Raw genomic sequence first — 25,402 nt, 5'->3', positions numbered from 1 at the left:
TAAGTGCACTGGGTGCGGCAAAATTGTAAACTTGATTGTGTTATAAAGTAGTTTGCAATGATGTTCGCCTGGACATTGCAAGATGTTGCAGATTTTAGTACTCAACTGTAAAGGAATCTGACTTTCAGGCAGCAGAGAGCACCGGACCTGCGAGGGACACTCTACTGTGAGCGTAGGATAAAGGGAACGCGAGATCTGGGCCTAGTTGTTTTTCAAGCAGCACGCTGGGTTTGAAGAAATAAATCTACAGTGACGTCACAGGAAAGCGGTAAGCAGGTTGGTTGGTGAGTATATGATATTTGGAACTGTGTCTAAATTGTCTAAATAGCTTAAACTTAAATAACTGAAAAAGATAATAGGGAACCAAGCTTGGAGGAGAAAGGAGAAGTGAATCTGAAAGGGGAAGCAGGAAATCAAGAGCTGATTGGGCGAGTACATTTAGATATTCTATAATAACAAGGAGCAGAAAAGAAGGGCCCTAGTTAATGTTAGTACATACTAGTTAATATTATTTGATGTTAAAAAGATTAATATAATTTAAAGGGCAAGACATGTCAGCAGAGCTCCAAGCCGTGGTCTGCTCTTCTTGCTCCATGTGGGAGATCAGGAGATGTAACTAGTAGAGTTGACCAAGGAGACCCGGTAGATGTGGTATATTTAGACTTTCAGAAGGGTCTCACATAGCAGATTACTATGTAAAGTTAAAGTGCATGGGATTGCGGTTAGTGTCTTGAGATGGATAGAAAGCTGGTTAGCAGACAGGAAGCAAAAAGTTGGAATGATTGGATATTTTTACGATTGGCAGGCAATGACTAGTGGGGTACCGCAGGGATCTGTACCAGGGCCCCAACTGTTCACATTACATATTAATGATTTGGACGAGGGAACTAAATGTAGTATTTCCAAATTTGCAGATGAAACAAAGTTTGGTGGGAGGGTGAACTGTAAGGAGGATGCAGAGATGCTTCAGCTGGATTTAGACAAGCTGAGTGAGTGGGCATGTGCATGGCAGATGCAGCATAATGTGGATAAATGTGAGGTTAGCTTAGGTAGCAAAAATAGGAAGGCAGATTATTATTTGAATATGTGTAAATTGAGAGAGGTGGATAATCAGTGAGACCTCGATGTCCTCGTGCATCAGTTACTGAAAGTGAGCACGCGGGTACAGCAGGCAGTAAAGAAGGCAAATGGCATGTTGGCCTTCAAAGCGACAGGAATAGGAATAGGGAGTTTGACTACAATTGAATAGGGCATTGGTGAGGCCACAGCTGGAGTATTGTTTGCAGTTTTGGTGTCCTTATCCGAGGAAGGATGTTCTTGCTATGGAGGGAGTGCAATGAAGGTTTACCAGGCTGATTCCTGGGATGGTGGGACAGTCATATGAGGAGAGACTAAATTGGTTAGGATTATATTCATTGGAGTTTAGAAGAGTGCGAGGGGATCTCATAGAAACTTATGAAGTTCTAACAGGATTAGACAGGGTAGATTCAGAAAGAATGTTCCCGATGGTGGGGGAGTCCAGAACTAGGGGTCATAGTTTGAGGATAAGGGATAAACCTTTTAGGACTGAGGTGAATGAAATTTCTTCACCCAGAGAGTGGTGAATCTGTGGAATTCACTGCCACAAAAAGTAGTTGTGTGAAAATGTTGTGTAATTTCAAGAAGGAATTCGATATAGCTCTTGGGGTTAAAGGGATCAAAGGGGAAGGCAGGATCAGGTTATTGAACTTGATGATCAGCCAAGATCATAATGAATGGTGGAACAGGTTGGAAGGGCTGAATGGCCTCCTCCTGCTTCTATTTTCTCTGTTTGTTTTTATGTGTGACTAATTTTCCTCCATTAAGTTTAAATTAAAGGTATTTCAGGCGAGTTCCTTTAAAGACATGTACGGCAAATTGCAAAATTTTTGCACAGATCTAGGAAAAGCTCCCCTATTAAATCTGCTCCTTTTAAATGAGGTCCCACATAGAACTATCTGCCTTGTCACCCATACAATCTCCCAAAACAGTTGAGAATTGTTTGCTCACAAAAAGAAATTTGCTGAATCTTCTCCCGAACCCCCAAGAGCAATTGAGTAAAGTTTAAGAATCTCATCCCAGGTTACTAATTCAGATCTGGCACACTGCCATTGCACACAGGGTTTCATTAATGTCACATTGTCTGTACCTAGCACAGCAAAGCTGCCACACAACAGTGAGGAAAACAACTCATGTAATAATACATGTTTCAGCGAGTTTTGGATATACAGAAGCAGCTAAACTGAATTCATATCATCTGATGTACTCTTGTGAAATTCACCAGCTAGCTATTAACCCATATTTACCCTATTTTGGTATGGTTTGCACAGAATTACATTACGTACAAAGTACAGTAAGGAATATGTCATTTGCCAAAGCTGATCCAAGCCGGTGTTTAAACTCCACACTATCTTCCTCCCAGCTTAATTCATCTCATCCTTTCAGGATATCTTTCTATTCCTTCCTGCCTCATGCATTCACCCATCTTCCCCAAAAACGCAACCATGCTTTGCACCGCGACAACTCCTTGAGCCAATGAGTTTCACACTTCTACTATTTGGGTAAAGAGGGTTTTCTGAATTTCCAATTGAATTGAAGACTATCATATATTTTTTGGTCCCTAGTTTTAGTCTTCCCAACAAGTGGAAGCATCTGTTCCATACGTACGCTATCAAACTCTTGCATAGTTTTAAGGTTCCAATTCAGTCACCCCATAGCCTCTTTCTTTTGAAAAGAGAGAAGAGACTGAAGCCTGTTCAGACTTTCCCGATGGTTAGAACTTCTCAGTTCTGGTATCATGCTTGTAAATCTTTTTTCACCTTCTCCAGTGCCTCGAAATCCTTTATATCAGATACACAGCAGTCAGTGTGGTCTGATCTAGTTGTCTCTGCTTTACAATTCTATCGTCCCAATGAATATATTTACAGTGCAGGAGGCCATTCAGACCATCGAGTCTGCACTGGCTCGCATTCTACTCGTCCCACTCCCCACTAGTCCCACTCCCCTGCCTTTCTCCGTAACCTTGCACATTCTTTCTTTTCAGATTGCATCCAGTTCCCTTCTGAATACAGGGTTGAATCTGCCTCCACCACCCTCTCAGGAAGTTCGTGCCAGACTCCAACCTCCCTCTCGGCGGGGAAAGTTTTCCTCGCATCACATCTACTCCTTTTGCCCATTCTTTTGAATCTGTAGCCCCCAGCTCTTGATGCTCTCTTGAATGGGGACAGCGACTCACTATTTACCCTGCCCACATCCCTCAGGGTTTTGAATACTTTCCATCAAGTCTCCTCTCAGCCTTCTTTTTTACAAGAAAAACAGTCCCAAACTGTCCAATCTATCCTCATAGCTACAGTTCTTTATCCCTGGACTAATTCTCGTGAACCTCCTCGGAACTCTCTTCAATGCCTTCACATCCTCCCTCAAGTACGTCACCCAGAAATGGACCCAGTACTCCAAATGAGGCCTGACTAATGTCTTCCACAAGTTCAACGTGACCTCCTTACTCTTGTACTCAATGGCACTATTAATAAATACTTCATACAAGTTAGATTTTTGCCATAGTTTCAACTTATTTGCCAAACTGGTCCACTTTTTTAATGTTTGATATACACATTGACTTAAAATATCGAACAAAAATGCCGATGGAGCAGCACGGCAATAGTTACTGACTTCTGCATATACAATACAATGTTGGTAAAAGTTGCTACCGAGAAACAACCATCTGGTTTTGCGACAAGTCCCTTCACAGTTAATACAAACCTGATATTGTAAGTGAGATCTCTTGTGGTGTTCCTGTTGGACTGGCACACGTGGCATTGGTAGCCTGCGCTAGTACCTGGCTGAGATTAGAATTATTAATTGTCAGTGTCATTTCCTGTTTACTACTGGAATTTGAAGCAAGCCCCGGGGGTGTCATGGACTGAGAGACATCCTGTGAGCCTAAGAGATGAAAAGAAAAGAGAAAACAAAATCTTGGTATCCAGCATTCGGCATAGAAAAATTGCTTCCATCAGTAACAGACGAGTTGTTATTGATTAATGCTGAATTTCCGTAAAATGCTTAACCCTTCCTTAAATTTCAAGCGACAAAAAGATAAGCTAAAAGGACAAGATACAAATGTTATCCGAAAAAATGATGAACTTATTTATTCAGAATGAAGGGCATGTATGATCCGGCCTATACTGGTGAACCAACAGCTTATTCTCTTTGTATGTTGTAAAATGGAATTTACATTAACCACATGATAATTCCTCGTGGGTCTAAATCGAAACCATAATTCAGCATTAACTGCCTTAACTAAGTTTAACTAAGACATATGGTAAATTTTCACAAACACAGTGGTGTGTAAGATTCTTCTAATGTTAGGGCTATGGTATAAGAGACAAATTAACAATGATGTAGTTCTTTTCACATCCCAGATGTCCTGAAGTGTCTCGCAAACAATGGAAGCACCTTTTTACGTGCAGTTACCATTGCTGCAATGATGTGGCAGCCATTCTGAAAACAGCAAGGTTCCACTAACGGCAATGAGAAAAGTGACCAGCTAATCTGTTTAAATATTATTTGAGGGACAAATGTTGGCTAGGACACTGGCAGCACTCCTCTGCTCATCTTTAAATAGCGCCAAGAGATATTCGCCCCCTCCCCCCTCAACCTGGGCAAGCAGACAGGAACACGGCTTAACAACTCATCAAAATGGCTGCACCTCCTACGGTGCAGCACTCCCCTCAGTACTATACTAAAGTGTTAGAGTGGATCATATGCTCAAGTCCCTTACGGGATTGAACCCACAACCTTTTGAATCAGACATGGCACTGAGGCAAAAGATGAGCTCATACAATGTGTGTGCCCACCATAAAGCATTGCTCACTGGGAATATATACTGGAATTCAGATACATGCACTGCACAATTTTCCATCTATTTGTTTAACAGGTGGAAAATCATTGTTATTGTTTTTGGTGGTGGTTGGAGGGAGGAGAGGTGGGGTGATGGTAGGTGGTTATATAATGTACCTGTATGTCCAATATGCACCCCCAGCAAGCGAGGCTCCCCACCAGGTCATTGTTCTATAAAAATCAGCCCTTGCACCTGAACCTGACCTGGCTGTGCTCGATAGCTAAAGTGAAAAGATGCATCATTCCTTTCCGCTCAGAATTCACCTGGATAAGCACAGAAACAAAATCATCCGAAGTACAACTGGCTCAGCCAGGGGTAATGAACACCCGTCTTGTCCTTTAACTTTTACAAAATGGATTTAATTCCAGCTCAGATCTGCCGTAAGGGTTCTTTCTGAAATCAGCATTAAAATTTACAGTCAACTCATGCAAGAGACTTGAAGGGGATTTGCACGGTGGTACCCCACACAGAACCCTCAATGATAATGTATTGAACCATCCTTCCAGCATGAGCATCCATGCTGCTGAAGATCGGAACACCATTCAAATACATTAAAATACTCGCTGTGAAGAATATTGTGAGGGGTAGAACGTGGGCATACGCCTGATCTCATAGGAAGAGTGGTAGGCCATTCAGCCCCTTCAGACTATTCCGCTGCCACCCTCGAGATCACACCTGATCTGTATTTGCCTTACACCATGAGACCCCAGTCTCCGCATCATTCCATTGAATATTCATTGAGTGGAATCGAAGCAAGCAATGGACTGTCTGGTCACTCGTAGCTAATCTCTGACAACCCCCGATGGCTATCTTAGAGGTGTGTTGGTAGCTTGTTGTTTTTTTTTTTTTTTTAAAATCAATATTTCTTATTCTCCTCCTTTTTCACATTTTCTTCCAAATTTACATCCAACAATAAACAATAATCAGTAATGAATGTAATGTCAATCCCCATATCAATAACAACGATCCCACCCTCCCACCAAACCCCAGACATTAGCCCGCATGTTAACATAAACAAATGACAAAAAGGAATCAGGAATCACCCATAGTCACCATTAACACACACAGTCCCCCTCCCCCAACTCTCCCAGCCCTCAAATCCCCTAGTGTTCAATGTGATCCAATTCTCGAAAGTGCATAATGAATAACGCCCATGAATTGCAGAATCCCTCCATCCTTCCCCTCAGTTCAAATTTGACCTTATCAAGTGTTAAGAATTTCAGCAGGTCCCTCCGCCACGCCAGGGCACAGGGTGGAGAGGTTGATCTCCACCCTAACAGGATCTGCCTTCGGGCGATCTACGAGGCAAAGGCTACAACATCTGCCTCCGCGCCCGTTTCCAACCCCGGCTGGTCCGACACCCCAAATATGGCCTCCCGAGGGCCCGGGTCCAGTTTCACGTGCACCACTTTAGAAATTACCCGAAACACCTCCTTCCAGTAATCCTCAAGCTTTGGACAGGACCAAAACATATGAACGTGGCTTGCGGGGCCTCCCCCGCAACGTTCACACCCATCTTCTACCCCCTCAAAGAGCCGGCTCATCCTCGCCCTTGTAAGGTGCGCTTTATACACCACCTTCAGCTGTATCAGCTCCAACCTCGCACACGAGGTGGTGGCGTTCATCCTCTGGAGCACCTGACACCAGAACCCCTCCTCCATACCCTCTCCCAACACTTCCTCCCACTTCACCTTGATCCTTTCTAGCAGCGCCTTCTCCTCCTCCAAAATAGCCCTGTAAACCGCCGATACTACCCTCTTCTCCAGTACCCCTGTTGTCACCACCTCCTCCAGCAATGTGGAAGCCGGCTCTACTGGGAAGCTCTGTTTCTCCTTTCTGGCAAAGTCTCGAACCTGCATGTATCTAAATATTTCCCCCTGCTCCAGCCCATACTTCGGTCCCAGCTCTTTCGATCCTGCAAAACGACCTCAAGAAACAAATCTTTTGGTGTCCTAATTCCCATCTCCTCCCATCTCTGAAAATGTCCATCCCACTTCCCTGGCTCAAATCTATGGTTCCCCCGAATCGGCATTTCCCTTGATCCTGCCCCCAACCCAAAGTGCTGTCAAAACTGCCTCCAAATTCTCAACTAATCTATTACTACCGGACTCCCTGAGTATCTCCCCGGGGCTGTCGGGAACGGCGCTGTCGCTAGCGCCTTCAATCCCGACCCAAACTCTCCTCAATTCTGACCCATTGGGAGTCAACCCCTCTGACCTAGCTCCGTACCTTCTCCACATTCGCCGCCCAGTAATAATACATCAGGTTCGGATGACCCAAGCCCCCTGCCTGCCTTCCTCTCTGTAGTAGCACCTTTTTAATTCTGGCCACCTTCCCTCCCCATATGAATGAGGTATGGTAGCTTGTTATTTGCTTGGTAAGTTAATATTAAAAAGTTTGAAAATCCAGTGCACCTTCCTCCGCAATACAAAACTACAACTTTACTTCTATACCTCATTCTGAAACACACTGCCATTTAGTCTTCATAGAAAATAGCTGTACAATGATTGAAAAAGTTGCTGATCTGTGACTGATGTATACAGAAGCTTGCTTGCTTCCTGGGTCAAATTACAAACTCTCCTGATAATAAACGTCTAGCTGGTAAAAATTAAAAATACTTAGCTGGGTGCGAGCAGAAGCATACATCTTCTCTAAACATTCAGTTCAACTTCGAGGTAAGTATTTAAAAATCCCCAGTCGACAGGCCTCTTGAACATTGCTTTAAAACCTAGTTTGACGCTGCAAAGGAGCTGCATTCACTGCACCATTTATGCAAGTATGGTTGCCAACTCTGGTTGGACATAATCCTGGAGATTGCATTGTATGACCCCCTTGCCTCAAACCACTCTGACCCAAGCAGCCTTTTGCCCCCATTTCCAATACTTTTATAACTAATAAAAGTCCTCATAGAAAATGAAAGAAAATACATATTTAGAGGTCCTCTGACTTTTTCCCCTGGTTTACTTGTAGCAGGAGAATAAATCTTGATGACTCCAGGAAAATTCAAGAGGATTGGCAAGACAATACTCGAGCAGAGGGATTTCCTTAGCGCGGAACTCTCACATTGCCTCCATCTGGAGTCAAAGCATGTCCTGACTCCAGATTTATACTGGAAGCCCAGTGAGGCAGCAAAATGCACTCTGCTTCATGGCAATGTTAAAGCTGCAGCAGAAAGGCAGTGAGATATTTTGCAGATTTGGTAATAGTTTGTCTCGTTAGGAATTAGATTGTTCAGATGTATTGAGAAAGGAACAGGAGAAAAAAGGCTACAGATTATTGGGCGGCACGGTAGCACAGTGGTTAGCACTGTTGCTTCACAGCACCAGGGACCCAGGTTCAATTCCCGGCTTGGGTCACTGTCTGCGCGGATCTGCACGTTCTCCCAGTGTCTGTGTGGGTTTCTTCCGGGCTCACCGGTTCCCTCCCACAAGTCCAAATATGTGCGGGTTAGGTGGAATGGTTAGGCTAAATTACCCCATAGTGTCCAAAAGCTGGGTGGGGTTGCTGGCTTTCGGGTTAGGGTGGAGGCGTGGGCTTAAGTGGGGTGCTCTTTCAGGGGCCGGTGTAGACTCGATGGGCTGAATGGCGTCCTTCTGCACTGTCAGATGTTGTCTCTATGGACGGCAGAGGTCTCTCTGCCCAAGCTGAAAGTCTTCAAGCTGAAACACAAAGAGGGGCAAGTGGAAAAGGGTCTCAGATGATTTTAATGTCGCTCACTATTCAAGGAGATGACTAACATGCCCGACATTTCCTGGGATGATGGTTAAAGTATCGACAGGAGACACTGGAGTGATCGAAGGAGGCTTCAGGCAGCGAAAAACCTCCAAGATCCAAAAGTTATGAATTCAGAAAATCAGACAGGATTTATAAGTCTGTCCATGTTTTCGAATGAAAATCAGGATAAACTGAAATCAACAATCCTTTTAGGTATTAACAATTATCCAAAATGATGTTTCAAGGATATATCATGTTGAAATGCCACTGAAAAATGACACGGTACACCTATGGTTTATGACAGCACTAGCTCTCCCAGCTGCTTCCCAACACACCCCACTCTGTCTGTCGCAGGGCATATGTATTCTCTTACGTTTAGTCCAAGAACTCAATTTTAAATGCCACATGGTACATTTGGTCCTGAATCTGAAATACAAAAGTTTAAAATGACCACTAATATCCTTCATGTTTGACTGGTTGGTCCGAAAGAGGCACATGTCACACTACAACCCAAATGCTAAACTAGTCCGGAAGCCTAACTTTCAACTAAACGCATGACACAGTTGACAAACTTAATACACACATTACTATAATTTCCTTGTCTGAAGTTCAGGATTCTCCATAAACCTCATATACTCATCAAGTGCTGTGCCATTAAAAAGTACATCAAGTGTGCGGTGTTGAAAAAGAAAAACTTATTTGGAAAACGTACTCTTATGCCATCTGGCAGCAGTATGTGGAAAAAGGGAAAATAAGGACTCAGAAACTTAAGGCATATGTTAAAACATGGAAGAGAGAAACGGTCCTCACCAGAACTGCTGGTCAGCACAGTCTCTTGTTCGGTCAGATTTGCCATTGCCATGGCAGTTGGCGATGTTACGGTTGGTTGCATTGGCAGGCTGGTGAGTGGCTGGATCACCACGTTTGCGGGTACTGTGTTATCTGTTGCTTGGAGAGCCCCGGCTTGCTGAGCTAGGTTCGGGTCAGTTGGCATTTGTTGGGTGAGCACGTTACCCTGTTGCAATGTTTGCTGCAAAATGCTTGAATCAATCTGCAGGGAGGGAAAAAAAAATTCAGCTGGATACTAATCAGATGTAAGTTAATCAAAGAGTCAGTTTTCTCAATCATATCACTGATAACCAGTCGATAGACATTTTTCATTGATTTATTAATGCCGAGTCTTTAACCTTTACTCAACTGAAAAATTGAAAATCCAATTAAATGCACAGGAGAAATCTGAACATAGCCAGTGTCTTACAGAGCCTATTTGGCCCATCATGTCAGTTTGCAATGGCTAATGTACCTTTGGGAGCAATTTTCCCACCGTGTTGCACCCGGCGCCGACCCCATTACGCGGGTGTATAGCGGGAGAGGCAAAAAACCGGTTTCACGCCAGGTGGTGAGTCGCGCATAATGCACCCAACCACTCCGCTCTACTGGATCTGGACCATGCCCTCGCTGGGTGTGATCAAGATAAGCATATTTAGACTTCCGGGTGCGGCGATGACCAGCTGAGTCGCACGTTTCGGCAGCTCCCGGTGAAACGGACTTTTGGGCTCTTGATAGGAGCCCCAACGGCAATTTTGACGGCTAAAAACACTGTGCGGTAAACCAGAAGGGAATCCCCCCTGGATACGGATGGAAAAAGGAGAAAGTGGCCGGATTGCAGTGGATCCTTTAGAACAGCGGCAAGGAAGGCAAGCAAAAACCAAGATGGCGTCGGAAGGTGGCAGTTTAACATGGGGCCCTGAACAACAAGAGTTCTCGAAATGCTGTGTGGAAGAGCTCAAAAAGGAAATGAAGAAAGAGCTGTTGGCCCCGATACTACAGGCGATCGAAGGGCTAAAGGAGGAACAAAAGACCCAGGAGCGGGAGCTTCGGGTCGTGAAGGCAAAGGCAGCCGAGAATGAGGACGACATACAGGGCCTGGTGGTGAAGACTGAGACGCATGAGGCACATCAGAAACGATGTGTGGAAAGGTTGGAGGCACTGGAGAACAACGCAAGGAGGAACAACTTGAGGATTCTTGGTCTTCCTGAAGGTGCGGAGGGAGCGGACGTCGGGGCATATGTGAGCACGATGCTGCACTCGTTAATGGGAGCGGAGGCCCCGGCGGGTCCGTTGGAGGTGGAGGGAGCATACCGAGTGATGGCGCGAGGACCGAGAGCAGGAGAAATTCCCAGTGCCATAGTGGTGAGATTCCTCCGTTTTAAGGATAGAGAAATGGTCCTTAGATGGGCAAAGAAAACTCGGAGCAGTAAATGGGAGAACGCGGTGATCCGCGTTTATCAAGACTGGAGTGCGGAGGTGGCGAGAAGGAGGACGAGCTTTAATCGGGCCAAGGCGGTGCTTCATAAAAAGAAGATAACATTTGGAATGCTGCAACCGGCAAGACTGTGGGTCACATATCGAGGGAGGCACCACTACTTTGAGACGGCGGATGAAGCGTGGACATTTATTGTGGAAGAAAAACTGGAATGAGCGGGTTATTAAAAAGAACGTTTGAACAAAGTGGTGGGGCGAATGTGGGGGGCGAAGAGGGGGGTTAAAAAGGGGGGAAAGAGGAGTTTTATGTACTAATCCTGCGATGTGGTAACTTTTCTCCCTTCCACAGGTGGTGATGGGGGGAGGAGGGGAGGTGGAGGAGATGGGGCGTTGGCTATTGGGGGCGGGGCCAAGGGAAAAGCGCTATGATAATCATGGCGGGAATAGAGAAGCAGGAAGGAGGGAGCGTCGCACGGTGCGAGCCGAGGTCACGGGGGGAAGCCGAGGTCGGCCAGAGTTTGCTGACTTCTGGGAGCAACATGGGGGGAGTAATTACGCTAGCGGGGGATCTAGCGGGGGGGGGGGGGGATTACTGGGTTGCTGCTGCTGGGGAGAGGGGGGAGCTGGTATGGGAGGGGATGGGCGGGGGGGGCACCGCCTGGGGGAGATACAGCTGCGTGGGAACCGGGTGAGGAGCTGGAAAAAGGGGATGGCTAATCGACAAGGGGGGGGGGGGGGGGGGGGGGGGTAGGAAGCCCCCCAACCCGGCTGATCACGTGGAACGTGAGAGGGCTGAACGGGCCGATAAAGAGGGCACGGGTACTCGCACACCTTAAGAAACTTAAGGCAGATGTGGTTATGTTACAGGAAACGCACCTGAAACTGATAGACCAGGTTAGGCTACGCAAAGGATGGGTGGGGCAGGTGTTCCATTCGGGGCTAGATGCGAAAAACAGGGGGGTGGCTATATTAGTGGGGAAGCGGGTAATGTTCGAGGCAAAGACTATAGTGGCGGATAACGGGGGCAGATACGTGATGGTGAGTGGCAAACTACAGGGGGAGACGGTGGTTTTGGTAAACGTATATGCCCCGAACTGGGATGATGCCAATTTTATGAGGCGGATGCTAGGACGCATTCCGGACCTAGAGATGGGAAAGCTGATAATGGGGGGAGATTTTAATACGGTGTTGGAACCAGGGCTGGATAGGTCGAAGTCCAGGACTGGAAGAAGGCCGGCAGCAGCCAAGGTACTTAAAGATTTTATGGAGCAGATGGGAGGTGTAGACCCGTGGAGATTTAGCAGACCTAGGAGTAAGGAGTTCTCGTTTTTCTCCTATGTCCATAAAGTCTACTCGCGAATAGGCTTTTTTGTGCTGGGAAGGGCGTTGATCCCGAAGGTGAGGGGAACGGAGTATACGGCTATAGCCATTTCGGATCACGCTCCACACTGGGTAGACTTGGAGATAGGGGAGGAAACAGGAGGGCGCCCACCCTGGAGAATGGACATGGGACTAATGGCAGATGAGGGGGTGTGTCTAAGGGTGAGGGGGTGCATTGAAAAGTACTTGGAACTCAATGATAATGGGGAGGTCCAGGTGGGAGTGGTCTGGGAGGCACTGAAGGCGGTGGTTAGAGGGGAGCTGATATCAATAAGGGCACATAAAGGGAAGCAGGAGAGTAAGGAACGGGAGCGGTTGCTGCAAGAACTTCTGAGGGTGGACAGGCAATATGCGGAAGCACCGGAGGAGGGACTGTACAGGGAAAGGCAAAGGCTACATGTAGAATTTGACCTGCTGACTACGGGCACTGCAGAGGCACAATGGAGGAAGGCACAGGGTGTACAGTACGAATATGGGGAGAAGGCGAGCAGGTTGCTGGCACACCAATTGAGGAAAAGGGGAGCAGCGAGGGAAATAGGGGGAGTGAGGGATGAGGAAGGAGAGATGGAGCGGGGAGCGGAGAGAGTGAATGGAGTGTTCAAGACATTTTATAAAAAATTATATGAAGCTCAACCCCCGGATGGGAGGGAGAGAATGATGGGCTTTTTGGATCGGCTGGAATTTCCCAAGGTGGAAGAGCAGGAAAGGGTGGGACTGGGAGCACAGATCGAGGTAGAAGAAGTGGTGAAAGGAATTAGGAGCATGCAGGCGGGAAAGGCCCCGGGGCCGGATGGATTCCCAGTCGAATTCTATAGAAAATACGTGGACTTGCTCGCCCCGGTATTGACGAGGACCTTTAATGAGGCAAAGGAAAGGGGACAACTGCCCCCGACTATGTCTGAAGCAACGATATCGCTTCTCTTAAAGAAGGAAAAGGACCCGCTACAATGCGGGTCCTATAGACCTATTTCCCTCCTAAATGTAGATGCCAAGATCCTGGCCAAGGTAATGGCAATGAGAATAGAGGAATGTGTCCCGGGGGTGGTCCACGAGGACCAAACTGGGTTTGTGAAGGGGAGACAGCTGAACACGAATATACGGAGGCTGTTAGGGATAATGCTGATGCCCCCACCAGAGGGGGAAACGGAGATAGTAGTGGCGATGGATGCCGAGAAAGCATTTGATAGAGTGGAGTGGGATTATTTGTGGGAGGTGTTGAGGAGATTTGGTTTTGGAGAGGGGTATGTTAGATGGGTGCAGCTGTTGTATAGGGCCCCGATGGCGAGCGTGGTCACGAATGGACGGGGATCTGCATATTTTCGGCTCCATAGAGGGACAAGGCAGGGATGCCCTCTGTCCCCATTATTGTTTGCACTGGCGATTGAGCCCCTGGCGATAGCGTTGAGGGGTTCCAAGAAGTGGAGGGGAGTACTTAGAGGAGGAGAAGAACACCGGGTATCTTTGTATGCGGACGATTTGTTACTATATGTGGCAGACCCGGCGGAGGGGATGCCAGAAATAATGCGGATACTTGGGGAGTTTGGGGATTTTTCAGGGTATAAATTGAACATGGGGAAAAGTGAGTTGTTTGTGGTGCATCCAGGGGAGCAGAGTAGAGAAATAGAGGACCTACCGTTGAGGAAGGTAACAAGGGACTTTCGTTACCTGGGGATCCAGATAGCCAAGAATTGGGGCACATTGCATAGGTTAAATTTAACACGGTTGGTGGAACAAATGGAGGAGGATTTCAAGAGATGGGATATGGTATCCCTGTCACTGGCAGGGAGGGTGCAGGCGGTTAAGATGGTGGTCCTCCCGAGATTCCTCTTTGTGTTTCAGTGCCTCCCGGTGGTGATCATGAAGGCTTTTTTAAAAAGGATTGAAAAGAGCATCATGGGTTTTGTGTGGGCCGGGAAGACCCCGAGAGTGAGGAAGGGATTCTTACAGCGTAGCAGGGATAGTGGGGGGCTGGCACTACCAAGCCTAAGTGAGTATTATTGGGCCGCTAATATTTCAATGGTGAGTAAGTGGATGGGAGAGGAGGAGGGAGCGGCGTGGAAGAGATTAGAGAGGGCGTCCTGTAGGGGGACTAGCCTACAGGCTATGGTGACAGCCCCATTGCCGTTCTCACCGAGGAACTACACCACAAGCTCGGTGGTGGTGGCTACACAGAAGATTTGGGGACAGTGGAGACGGCATAGGGAAAAGACTGGAGCCTTGGGGGGGGTCCCCGATAAGAAACAACCATAGGTTTGCCCCGGGGGGAATGGATGGGGGATATAGAATGTGGCAAAGAGCAGGAATAACGCAACTGAAAGATCTGTTTGTGGATGGGAAGTTCGCGAGTCTGGGAGCGCTGACCGAGAAATATGGGTTGCCCCAAGGGAATGCATTCAGGTATATGCAACTGAGGGCTTTTGCGAGGCAACAGGTGAGGGAATTCCCGCAGCTCCCGACACAAGAGGTGCAGGACAGAGTGATCTCAAAGACATCGGTGGGGGATGGTAAGGTGCCAGATATATATAGGGAAATGAGGGACGAAGGGGAGACTATGGTAGATGAACTAAAAGGGAAATGGGAAGAAGAGCTGGGGGAGGAGATCGAGGAGGGGCTGTGGGCAGATGCCCTAAGCAGGGTAAACTCGTCGTCCTCGTGTGCCAGGCTAAGCCTGATTCAGTTTAAGGTATTACACAGGGCGCATATGACTGGAGCACGGCTCAGTAAATTTTTTGGGGTGGAGGATAGGTGTGCGAGGTGCTCGAGAAGCCCAGCGAATCATACCCATATGTTTTGGTCATGCCCGGCACTACAGGGGTTTTGGATGGGGGTGACAAAGGTGCTTTCAAAAGTAGTGGGAGTCCGGGTCGAACCAAGCTGGGGGTTGGCTATATTTGGGGTTGCACAAGAGCCGGGAGTGCAGGAGGCGAGAGAGGCCGATGTTTTGGCCTTTGCGTCCCTAGTAGCCCGGCGCAGGATATTGCTAATGTGGAAAGAAGCCAAGCCCCCGGGGGTGGAGACCTGGATAAATGACATGGCAGGGTTTATAAAGCTAGAGCGGATTAAGTTTGTTCTAAGGGGATCGGCTCAAGGGTTCACCAGGCGGTGGCAACCGTTCGTCGAATACCTCGCAGAAAGATAGATGTAATGGAAAAAAGAAGGCAGCAGCAGCAGCCCAGGATGGGGGGGGGGGGGGGGGGGGGGGGGGAAGAGGAGGAACCAGAAGGACTCTCAGGGTTGTTAATATATACTGTATAATATGTATAGGTCGTTGCTACAGATAATTATATATTGGACTGTTAAATTGTATTTTTGGAGAGTGTTACTTGTGATAAGGCAGTTGCCAATTAGGGTTAGTTTTCATTTTTGTTATTTATTATTTATTCATTTTCTGTTTATAAAATAGGTCATTGTTATTTGTGTTGTTATAATATTGTGTAAAGGATGCACAATGTACTGTGTTGGTTGACCAAAAATTTTCAATAAAATATTTTATTTAAAAAAAAAGATAAGCATATTTAAGTGAGTCATTAGGCAAATTTAAATATGTGCAGCCCATTTTGTGACCGCAGTGTCCCGGTTCCCGGTGTTCACCGGCCGCACCAATCAGACCTCACGTCAGCGCAAATTAGTACTGGTCTCCAGAAACAGAGACCAGACATGATGGCCACACCGGAAGGCTCAGAGGCAACTGGAAACCTCGGGTGGTCAGGGACAGGGCTGGTCGTGGCACCCAGGAAGTACCAACCTGGCACACTGGCAGTGATGCCAGATTGACACTGCCAGGGTGTCTGGGGCACATCCAGGAGGTGGGATCTGAGGGGGACCATGCCCATGGGGGGTGAAAGGTAGGGGGCCTGCATGATGGAGAGAGCTCAACGACTCCATAGAGCGGTATGCTCACTTGAGGGGGGGGGATGCTCCAAAGGCTACGAGGATGGGTGTGGTGCCATGTCACCATCATGCCAGGGTGGTGTGGGAGAGGGGGAGGTCCAAGCGGACTTTTTGTGATGGGGAGCAAGTTGCCCTTCCGGGGTCGAGGGTGTTGCCCAGGTCTGCGGGGTGGGGGGCGCCATGTCCGTGGTTCGGGGGTGAGGGAGACCCTCAACCTCACTTTGAGATCTGGGCACCCTTTAAAAATGGCGCCCCGATCTCAGAGGAGCTGGTCTTGCCGGTGCCTTTAGACCCCCGCAGCGTTTTCTGAGGAGGTTAAATTTGTTGAAACTATCAGGTTCAACATGTTTTAAGAACTTGCAACTGGGGTCACTGATGTATTGGGTAGGCTGGGTTGAGGTGAACTGCACTTGATGCAGCGAGAGATAAGACCTCCAACATTTGATAAATTGCAACACGATTTTATTCAACATCCTAACTATTATGCATGTTCAACTGTGGGTCGACACTATGCGGACTTGACTGGAGACCTGACACTAGCCTGACCAGACCAACTTAGCTACCACATGGTGTAGGCACTGGCCAGCTCACGAGCTCTGACTGCCTCAGAGGCTGGGTCCCGAGAGAGCGGGAAAACTGGTGCCCTCTGGCTTTATAGAGGTCATGTCCTGTCTGGTGATTGGCTGCTCTGTTCTGTGCGCTTGCTGGTCATCCTGTGTTTCAATCACTGCCTGTCTGCACTCCATTGTATACATAGATGTATATTATGACATCTCCCCCCCTTTTTTTTCCTGTTTTTTCTGTATTGTGAGTTGAGATAATAAATATTAAGGTGCATGTGCATGTGGATGTGTATATGTGCGGGACTATATACAGAATGTGCTAAAATTACCTTATGTACACAGTAAGGTGTCGCTAGTGCAGATATAGGGCAGATGAAACGGTAACAACGATATTTATAGGGTCAAAACGATAAGGTAACACAGTTGTGCAAAAGTTCAGTCTATAAATTTAGTCTCTGCGGCGGGCGGCGAATTCTGGTTGACCGCCTCAAGGGTGGGTCAGGGGCCGCCTGCACTTGGATAGGTGGGACCGCCGCCAATACGGTGGTCGCAGAGGTCGGCAGAATTGCTGGTAGATCAGTGGCCTCGTGGTAGGGCACGTCCGGAGGAAGCATTGTGTGAGGCGGGATATCATGGTTAGGTGGCGGGCGTGGAACTCGCTGCGCAGAGTTCCACGTCTGTTGCGTCGTAGGAAGGAGCCATCAGCTATGCGGACGAGGAATCATCTCGGGGTCACTTGCTTGACCATCACAGCTGTGGCGGACCAGCCGCCGTCAGGCAACTGCACACGAATACGATCAGTTGGGACCAGCTCGGGGAGATCCGTGGCATGAGCGTCGTATGCTGATTTCTGTTGGGCCCGAGACTGCTGCATCTTTTGTATGAGCGTGAGGCAAGGTCTGGAACATGGATGGCCGGAACCGTGGTTCGCAGAGTGCGATTCATGAGCATCTGCGTGGGAGACAACCCAGTGGACAGGGGGATGCGCTGTATGCCAGCAGTGCCAGGTTGAAGTCGGAGTCCGAGTCTGCAGCTTTGCATAGTAATCTTTTGATGATATGGACCCCTTTTTCGGCCTCCCCGTTTGACTGCGGGTAGTGGGGGCTGGAGGTTACGTGACAAAAGTTGTTTAGGCGGGCAAAATCAGACCATTCCTGGCTGTAAAAACAGGGACCGTTGTCATTCATCACCGTGAGTGGCATCCCATGCCTGGCAAACGTTTCTTTGCATGCTTTAATCATCGCCTTCGATGTGAGGTCGGACAGTTTCAGCACTTCAGGGTAATTGGAGAAGTAGTTGACCAGGAGGACATAGTCACGCCCCTTGGCGTGGAAAAGGTCGACACCGACTTTGGACCATGGGGAGGTCACTATCTCATGTTGCTGCAGAGTTTCTTTGGGTTGAGCTGGCTGAAATTTCTGACATGTGGGGCAGTTGAGGACCGTGTTGGCAACGTCCTGGCTGATCGGCCAATAGACTGCCTCTCGAGCTCTGCGGCAACATTTCTCGACCCCCAGGTGACCCTCATGGAGTTGGCCGAGCACCATAGCTCGCATGCTCTGTGGAATCACAATTCTATTGAGCTTCATGAGGATGCCGTCCACCACCGTGAGGTCGTCCTTGACATTGTAAAACTGGGGACACTGTCCCTTCTGCCAGCCATTCGTGAGGCGCTGCATCACACGCTGTAGCAGAAGATCCTTGGTCGTTTCCTCACAAATTTAGATGACCCTCTCAGCAGTGGCCAGAAGGTTGGAGGCACACAATTGCACCTGCGCATCGATTTGGCAGACAAAGTCAGTTTGTTCACATGGTGTGGTGATAGACCTGGAAAGGGCATCTGCAACAATGAGTTCTTTGCCTGGCGTGTAGACAAGTTCAAAGTCATAGCGGCGTAGCTTGAAAAGGATTCGTTGTAACCGAGGCGTCATGTCATTCAAATCCTTCTGGATTATGTGGACTAGTGGCCTGTGGTCCGTCTCAACCGTGAATTTTGGGAGGCCATACACATAATCGTGAAATTTGTCGATTCCCGTTAGGAGGTCCAGGCATTCCTTCTCGATCTGAGCGTACCGTTGCTCAGTGGGCGTCATGGCTCTGGAGGCATACGCAACTGGGGCCCATGAAGAGGAGTCATCCCGTTGGAGGAGCACCGCCCCAATACCGTCCTGGCTCGCAACAGTGGATATTTTGGTCTCTTTGGTAGGGTCGAAGAACGCCAGAACCGGGGCTGTGATGAGTTTTGCCCTGAGCTCACGCCATTCATTCTCATCAGCAGGCAGCCACTAGAATTCCGTCGACTTTTTGACGAGATGGCGGAGGGCTGTGGTGTGTGCCGCCTTGTTGGGAATTAACTTCCCGAGGAAGTTGACCATCCCTAGAAAGCGGAGGACCGCCTTCTTGTCCTCTGGGGTCTTAATGCCGTTGATCGCCGAGACCTTGTTAGCATCTGGCCACACGCCCTGCTGCGAGATGTGGTCACCAAGGAATTTGATTTCTGATAACCAAACGAGCACTTGGCTCTGTTGAGTTGGAGGCCATGCTCATGGATTCTGTGGAATACCTGCTTGAGGCGATCGATGTGTTCTTGAGGAGTTGTGGACCAGATTATGACATCGTCAACATACACGTGCACCCCCTCAATACCCTCCATCATCTGTTCCATGATGCGGTGAAATACTTCTGAGGCAGAGGTGATGACAAAAGTCATCCGGTTGTAGCAGTAGCGGCCGAACGGGGTATTGAATGTGCACAGCTTGCGATTGGATGCATCCAGCTGTATTTGCCAGAGCCCCTTGGAGGCGACCAGCTTCGTAAAGAGTTTGGCATGAGCCATCTCGCTGGTCAACTCTCGTTTTGGTTATCGGGTAATGTTCCCTCTTGATGTTGCGGTTTAAATCCTTGGGGTCGATGCAGATTCGAAGCTCCCCTGACGGCTTTTTGACGCAGACCATGGAGCTGACCCAGTCCGTGGGTTCTGTGACCTTTGATATGATGCCCTGATCCTGGAGGTCCTGTAACTGCTGCTTGATGCAGTCCTTGAGGGGTGCCGGCACCCGACGTGGTGCGTGGATCACAGGTGTGGCGTTCGATTTGAGCAGGATTTTGTATCGGTATGGGAGTGTGCCCATTCCATTGAACACGCTGTGGTACTGCGTGATGTCATCAATTTCAGCATGGAAGTTCTCATCAGTGAGGCCGTCACCTGTGAGGATGACATGGTGTGGACTCGCTGAACCAAGTTCAGGAGTTTGCAGGCCCAAGCACCGAGCAGGGATGCTGTGTCAGGTCCCACGATCTCAAATCGCAGTGTCACTTTAAATGACTTATTGGAAACTCCGAGTTGCCATGAGCCACTGGCAGCTATGGCATTGCCATTGTAGTCAAGGACCTGGCAGGCCGGTGGAGGAATGCTTGGTCTGACGCGGATGGTGTCGAGATCGGATTTGGAGACAGGGTTCGCCGATGCGCCGGTGTCCAGTTTGAACCAGATGCGAGCCTTGTTGACTGCGAGGACAGCACACCACTCGTCGTCGGGATCCACGCTTAAGATCGGGAGGTGTGTCGCTGTTTTGGGGAAAGGCAGTGCATACTTCGTAAGGATGCCCACCCGGTATGGAGATTTGAGGCACGCAGCATCAGGATCTGTTGGGCTGTCGGGGTCGGAGTCTGGCCTGGCGCATTGAACGGACGCTTCTGCGCCACGGCTGGGATCACTGGTTGCTGGGCAGTGGAGCAGATCTGCAAAGGGCTGAGTAGTGGCCAAGCTTTCCACACTGTAGACACCGTCGTGATTTTGCCGGACATTGCCGTTTTAAATGGGCAGAACCACAATTCGGACACGTCATGACGCCAACGTCAGCCCGTTCCGTGCGCCATCGCGCATGCGCAGTGCGGTCGTCGGTCTCGCCGTCCGCTCGGTCGTGGCGCGCATGCTCAGGGGCCCGGGAAAAGTGCACGGAATGACCACTCTCGTCGATACTTAGGCCCTGCATTTGTACGATGGGCTGCACACGTTCCGCCTCGTGGGAGGTTAGCTTTGCCGTTTCTGCCGCCCTGATGTGGGAGTACCGATTGTTAGCATGTTCGTGGAGAACGCACGTTTCGATGGCGATGGTGAGGGTGAGCTGCTTGACTTTCAGGAGCTGCTGGTGAAGGGAATCGGAGTGGAACCCGAAAACGATCTGATCCCGGATTAGGAATCAGTGGTCGAGTCATAGTTACATGACTGTGCGAGGATGCGGAGATGGGTCAGAAAGGATTGAAAAGGTTCATCCTTACACTGAAGCCTCTGCTGGAAAACGTACCGTTCAAAGCTCTTTCACCTCAATTTCGCAGTGGCTGTCGAACTTCAGTAGGACTGTTTTAAATTTTGTCTTGTCTTCGCCTTCAGCGAATGTAAAGGAGTTGTAGATGTGGATGGCGTGGTCCCCGGCTGTGGAGAGGAATAGTGCGATTTTCCTGGCGTCCGATGTGGCCTCAAGATCGGTGGCTTCGAGATAGAGTTGGAACTTTTGTTTGAAGATCCTCCAATTTGCACCGAGGTTGCCGGCGATGCGGAGCTGCAGAGGAGGGCGGACGTTTTCCATGTTACCGGATGGCTGTTTGCTGGTCAGCGCTGATTCACTCAAGGTAGGTCTGTCAAATTTTCAGCATCACTCAGCTGGTACCATGATGTGTTGGGTAGGCTGGGTCAAGGTGAACTGCACTTGATGCAGTGCAGCGAGAGACAGACCTCCAACACTTGATAAAATACAACACGATTTTATTCAACATCCTAACTATTATATATGTTCAACTGTGGGTCGACACTATGCGGACTTAACTGGAGACCTGACCAGACTAACTTAGCTGCCACATGGTGTAGGCACTGGCTAGCTCACAAGCTCGGACTGTCTCAGAGGCTGGGTCCCGAGAGAGCGGGAAAACTGGTGCCCTCTGGCTTGATAGTGATCGTGTCCTGTCTGGTGATTGGCTGCTCTGTTGTGTGCTTACTGGTCATCCTGTGTGTCAATTACTGCCCGTCTGCACTCCATTGTATACATAGATGTATATTATGACAGTCACGTTACAAGTTTGAATCCGACATAGATTTTGCCATAATAATACTTTTAAACAAACATATCAGAGCAGGGATAATAATTTTGCATTAAATGCAAAGAAATTCCAATTATAAGACCAGAAAAATTACTTCCTTCCCTGCTGCGATGGAAGATCTGAACCAAATGTGGAACGACCCCCTCAAACAAGTGCGATTAGAAGTTACTCACAACAGAGAATCTGGGGCATGGCCAGTTTTGTAGGCATGGATTTGTTCAGACAAACAGCATTAATAAATGGCATAAGTGAATGAGCGTACTTAAGACCATAAGACATAGGAGCGGAAGTAAGGCCATTCGGCCCATCGAGTCCACTCCACCATTCAATCAGGGCTGATTTCAACTCCATTTCCCCGCTCCCTCTCCATAGCCCTTATTATACATATTATAGCCAGGTATACAGCCGAGCAAATTAAAAATATAACTGTACATTACCGAATCAGTAGTTCTAGAAGTGAAATATCTTTATTTCTCCTCCATACTCAGATGTACACAATGTTTATATTATAATCTGTAAAATTCCTCCCACCCTGCGCCTTTCTATCTTTTATTAACTTTAGGTCATCCAAAACTCTGCTGCCCATGTCCTTGCTCATGTTAACTCCTGTTCACCCACCACCTGTGCTCACTGACCGACAATGGGTTTTGGTCAAGCAATGTCTCAATTTCAAAACACTCATCCTTGGTTTCAAGTCCTTCCATAGCCTCGCCTCTCCCTTTCTCTCCAATCTCCTCCAACACCACAACCTTCCAGGGTATTTGCACTCACCTAATTCTGGTCTCTTGTGCATCTCTGATTTTAATTGTTTCACCAATGGTGGCCATGCCTTCCAAGTTGTCTAAGCAATAAGCACCAAAATTCCCTCCGTAAACCTCCCCATTTCTACTTTAGGACACTCCTTCAAACCGACTCCGTCAGACTGTCGGTGGCGGCCATGGAGTGAGTGGTCATACATTTGGTGGATCTGGTGGCTCCTGCTTGCATTATTTGGTCCTTGTTACCTGTCCACGGGTACAAAGTACAGGAACAGACAGTGCTAAGGATTCTCCTTCGGGTGGGCATATCTCAGCCCTATCAAACAAGGAGTGCAACTGTAAAGGGGCAACAGTCAGACTAGGAGCTTTCGTGAAGTGCGATAGAATGAGAGATGGCAGAGAGCTCTGTGGTGTCGTTGCCTGCTCAGTGGTCCACGGAACAGTTAGTGGAATTTTTGACGGCCAGGTTCCAGCAGCAAAGGCAGGAGGCCTCAGAGGACCTGGTTGATTTGGGCAGCCATCGGGCGTGTGGAGTAGAGGCTGGAGGGACATAGTGTGTGTCTCTCCAAAAAATGGAAGAATCGGTGCTGGAACATGAGGATCAGCTGGCCTTGTTGGAGGCAGAGATTACGCCGATGGTGGAGTGCCAAACACTTCATAGTAATAGAACCTGGCTGCGCTGTTGGTTAAACTCACATTAATGGCAATCCTGTAATGATTTTAAAAAAGCAATAGCATTGATGTTCATCGTAGTAACACTGATGACAGACTCAATACCTGTAGCGTGATGTTGTTTATATTGCTGGGATCAATGCCGGAGATCTGGACATTCTGCCCAACCAGGTTAGCTGAAGCGAGCTGTAGCTGTATTCCCTCAAGAGTGGCAAAGCTGGCATCTGTCAGTGACAATGTCAAATCACCCCCAGCTGCCAATAAATCCAAGGACAGAAACAGGTTATTAAGTGAGGAAAGTGGTACAGACTGTAACGAATGCATTAAAATCTGATCAAATGTTGGCTGCAATTAACAGGTATTGCACACTCCAGATTTGGTGCTCAATGAATACACGTGAAATTATTTTGGTCAAAGATTAAAAATATTAATGCAAGCAGCAATAGTGCATAAAGCTTAACTGAAATTAATGGACTTTATTGGATCCAAGAAAAACAAATTAGTGTGTTTGTATTTTAACGGGGAGAGACTAAAATCTGCAGAGGAGCCAAAGGATTTAGGTATCAATGCACACATGTCACTAAAAGCTAGTTGCACATGTTCAAAATATGAAATTGTCAATGGCCAAAAGTTTAATGTGATCATAAGCAAATCATAAAGCTTAAATTAAATGAATATACATTAGAGATATTGTACATTGAAGTCAGCTTCAAAATAAGACTCGCTTTAATGGAATAAAATTATTGACTTTAAGCATTCCCCAACAGGACTATCCTGAGGGACGTTGTTTCACCAGCAGCAGACGAAAAACCTTTGCCTCTTGATGCTTCATCAGTATCATCAAAACAAACTACATGCTTCCCACCTCCACCTCCCAAAAAAATAGTTCTGGCCCAATGCATCTTAAAATGTTTGAAGCATTAAGAGTCTGTTCTGGCATAGCTCAGCACAATTAAAATGTAATTATCACTTCTGGGCCATCTAAGCTATAGACATAAATGCAAGTATACAATTGGCACCTACTAACATATCTACCCATAAATCAAAAGATTAACTTTGCCAAAGGGGCAGCATAAAGTTTGAAACTCAATGACATTTCTTGCGCTGTTTGGTTGAAGCTTTTGACATTGTACGCCAAAATAAATTACGCTGAATAAACTGGTATTACAGAATCACAGTTACAGGTTTTCTAACTGTTCGTTATATTAACAAAAAAGACCATGTAGCAATAGTGAAATAAAATCATTGCTAGTGATGGATAAAACAGAGGCCTCTTCATGCTTGGTATTTTTCAGGTGAGATAAAAGTTAACTTGTGTTAACAAGAGCCACATTTATAACTCCTGTTGGTGCCAAATAATGGCCAGGTCTTTAAGTTGATGTATTTAGGGTCAAAATCATAATCAAAGAAGCAAAGCTAAGCAGAAACATTATTCGTAAAGTGCACATAATGCATTAGCGCTATTTTTGAGCAACAAAAAACAAACAGGGAAAGAAGGTGGCTGCTTTTGTGTCAAATCTTCTTAGTAAGCTTATTAAAAAGATTTGGTGAACAATAACTGGACAATTTGTGTTGATTTTGTTATGCTGGACATTGTCATAAGTCTGTCTATGAAAATGTGAAGTTTAATAAAGTGCTGACATAAACAGCTGGACAAGATTCCTTTGTATATAGCATTACAATTCAAATTACATCACTGTCCCTGTATAAAGGGGGAAGTTTATAAATACTGAGATCAGCAGTAATCTCCTGTTTGCCACTGCAAATGCAAACATGGATCTACTTCATCAAATGCTCAATTCACCCCCGATGAGGATATCCATTATGGGGCTGGATTCTCCGAGCCTCCAGGCTGAAATCGCGTTCGACGGAGAATGGCCGTTTACCCAGAAGTTGAGACCGATGCCACTGAAGTGATTCTCCGCTCCTGGGAATCGCGTGTGCGATCTACGCAGCACAGGTAGGGGGCCATTGACAGAGGCCACCCCCCCATCCCCGTGATTCTCCGCACAAGACTGGTCGAGTTCCCGACGGCGTCGTTCTAACCACGTATCGGCCATCGGAAACCTCGGGTGGCAGCTGCAGCCTCAATAGGCGGCCATCCTGGTGGGGAGTGGTGAGGGGCTCAGGGACGGCCAAGGGAGCAA

The 25,402-nt window shown here is 47.6% G+C and overlaps 1 protein-coding gene across 8 annotated transcripts in view; it reads right to left on the bottom strand.

Annotated features, from left to right (window-relative positions):
* The window catches only part of LOC140385126 (zinc finger protein 236-like), a 177,663-nt gene that overhangs the window by 31,696 nt on the left and 120,565 nt on the right, over positions 1 to 25,402 (bottom strand). For 7 of the 8 annotated variants that reach the window (XR_011933295.1, XM_072466956.1, XM_072466958.1 and 4 more), the window contains 3 exons: positions 23,361 to 23,509; positions 9,440 to 9,680; positions 3,778 to 3,957 (listed from right to left, as the gene is read on the bottom strand). Coding sequence is in view for 7 of the 8 variants with exons in the window: in XM_072466956.1 (XP_072323057.1) it covers positions 3,778 to 3,957; positions 9,440 to 9,680; positions 23,361 to 23,509 (570 nt within the window). In the remaining variant the exon portion in view is untranslated. The remainder of the gene's footprint in view (positions 1 to 3,777; positions 3,958 to 9,439; positions 9,681 to 23,360; positions 23,510 to 25,402) is intronic. The other variant, XM_072466959.1, reaches the window with a different exon arrangement.

The sequence above is a fragment of the Scyliorhinus torazame genome, chromosome 11, assembly GCF_047496885.1.
Source record: "Scyliorhinus torazame isolate Kashiwa2021f chromosome 11, sScyTor2.1, whole genome shotgun sequence".
NCBI lineage: Eukaryota > Metazoa > Chordata > Chondrichthyes > Carcharhiniformes > Scyliorhinidae > Scyliorhinus > Scyliorhinus torazame.
This window is presented reverse-complemented; position numbering and strand designations above follow the sequence as displayed.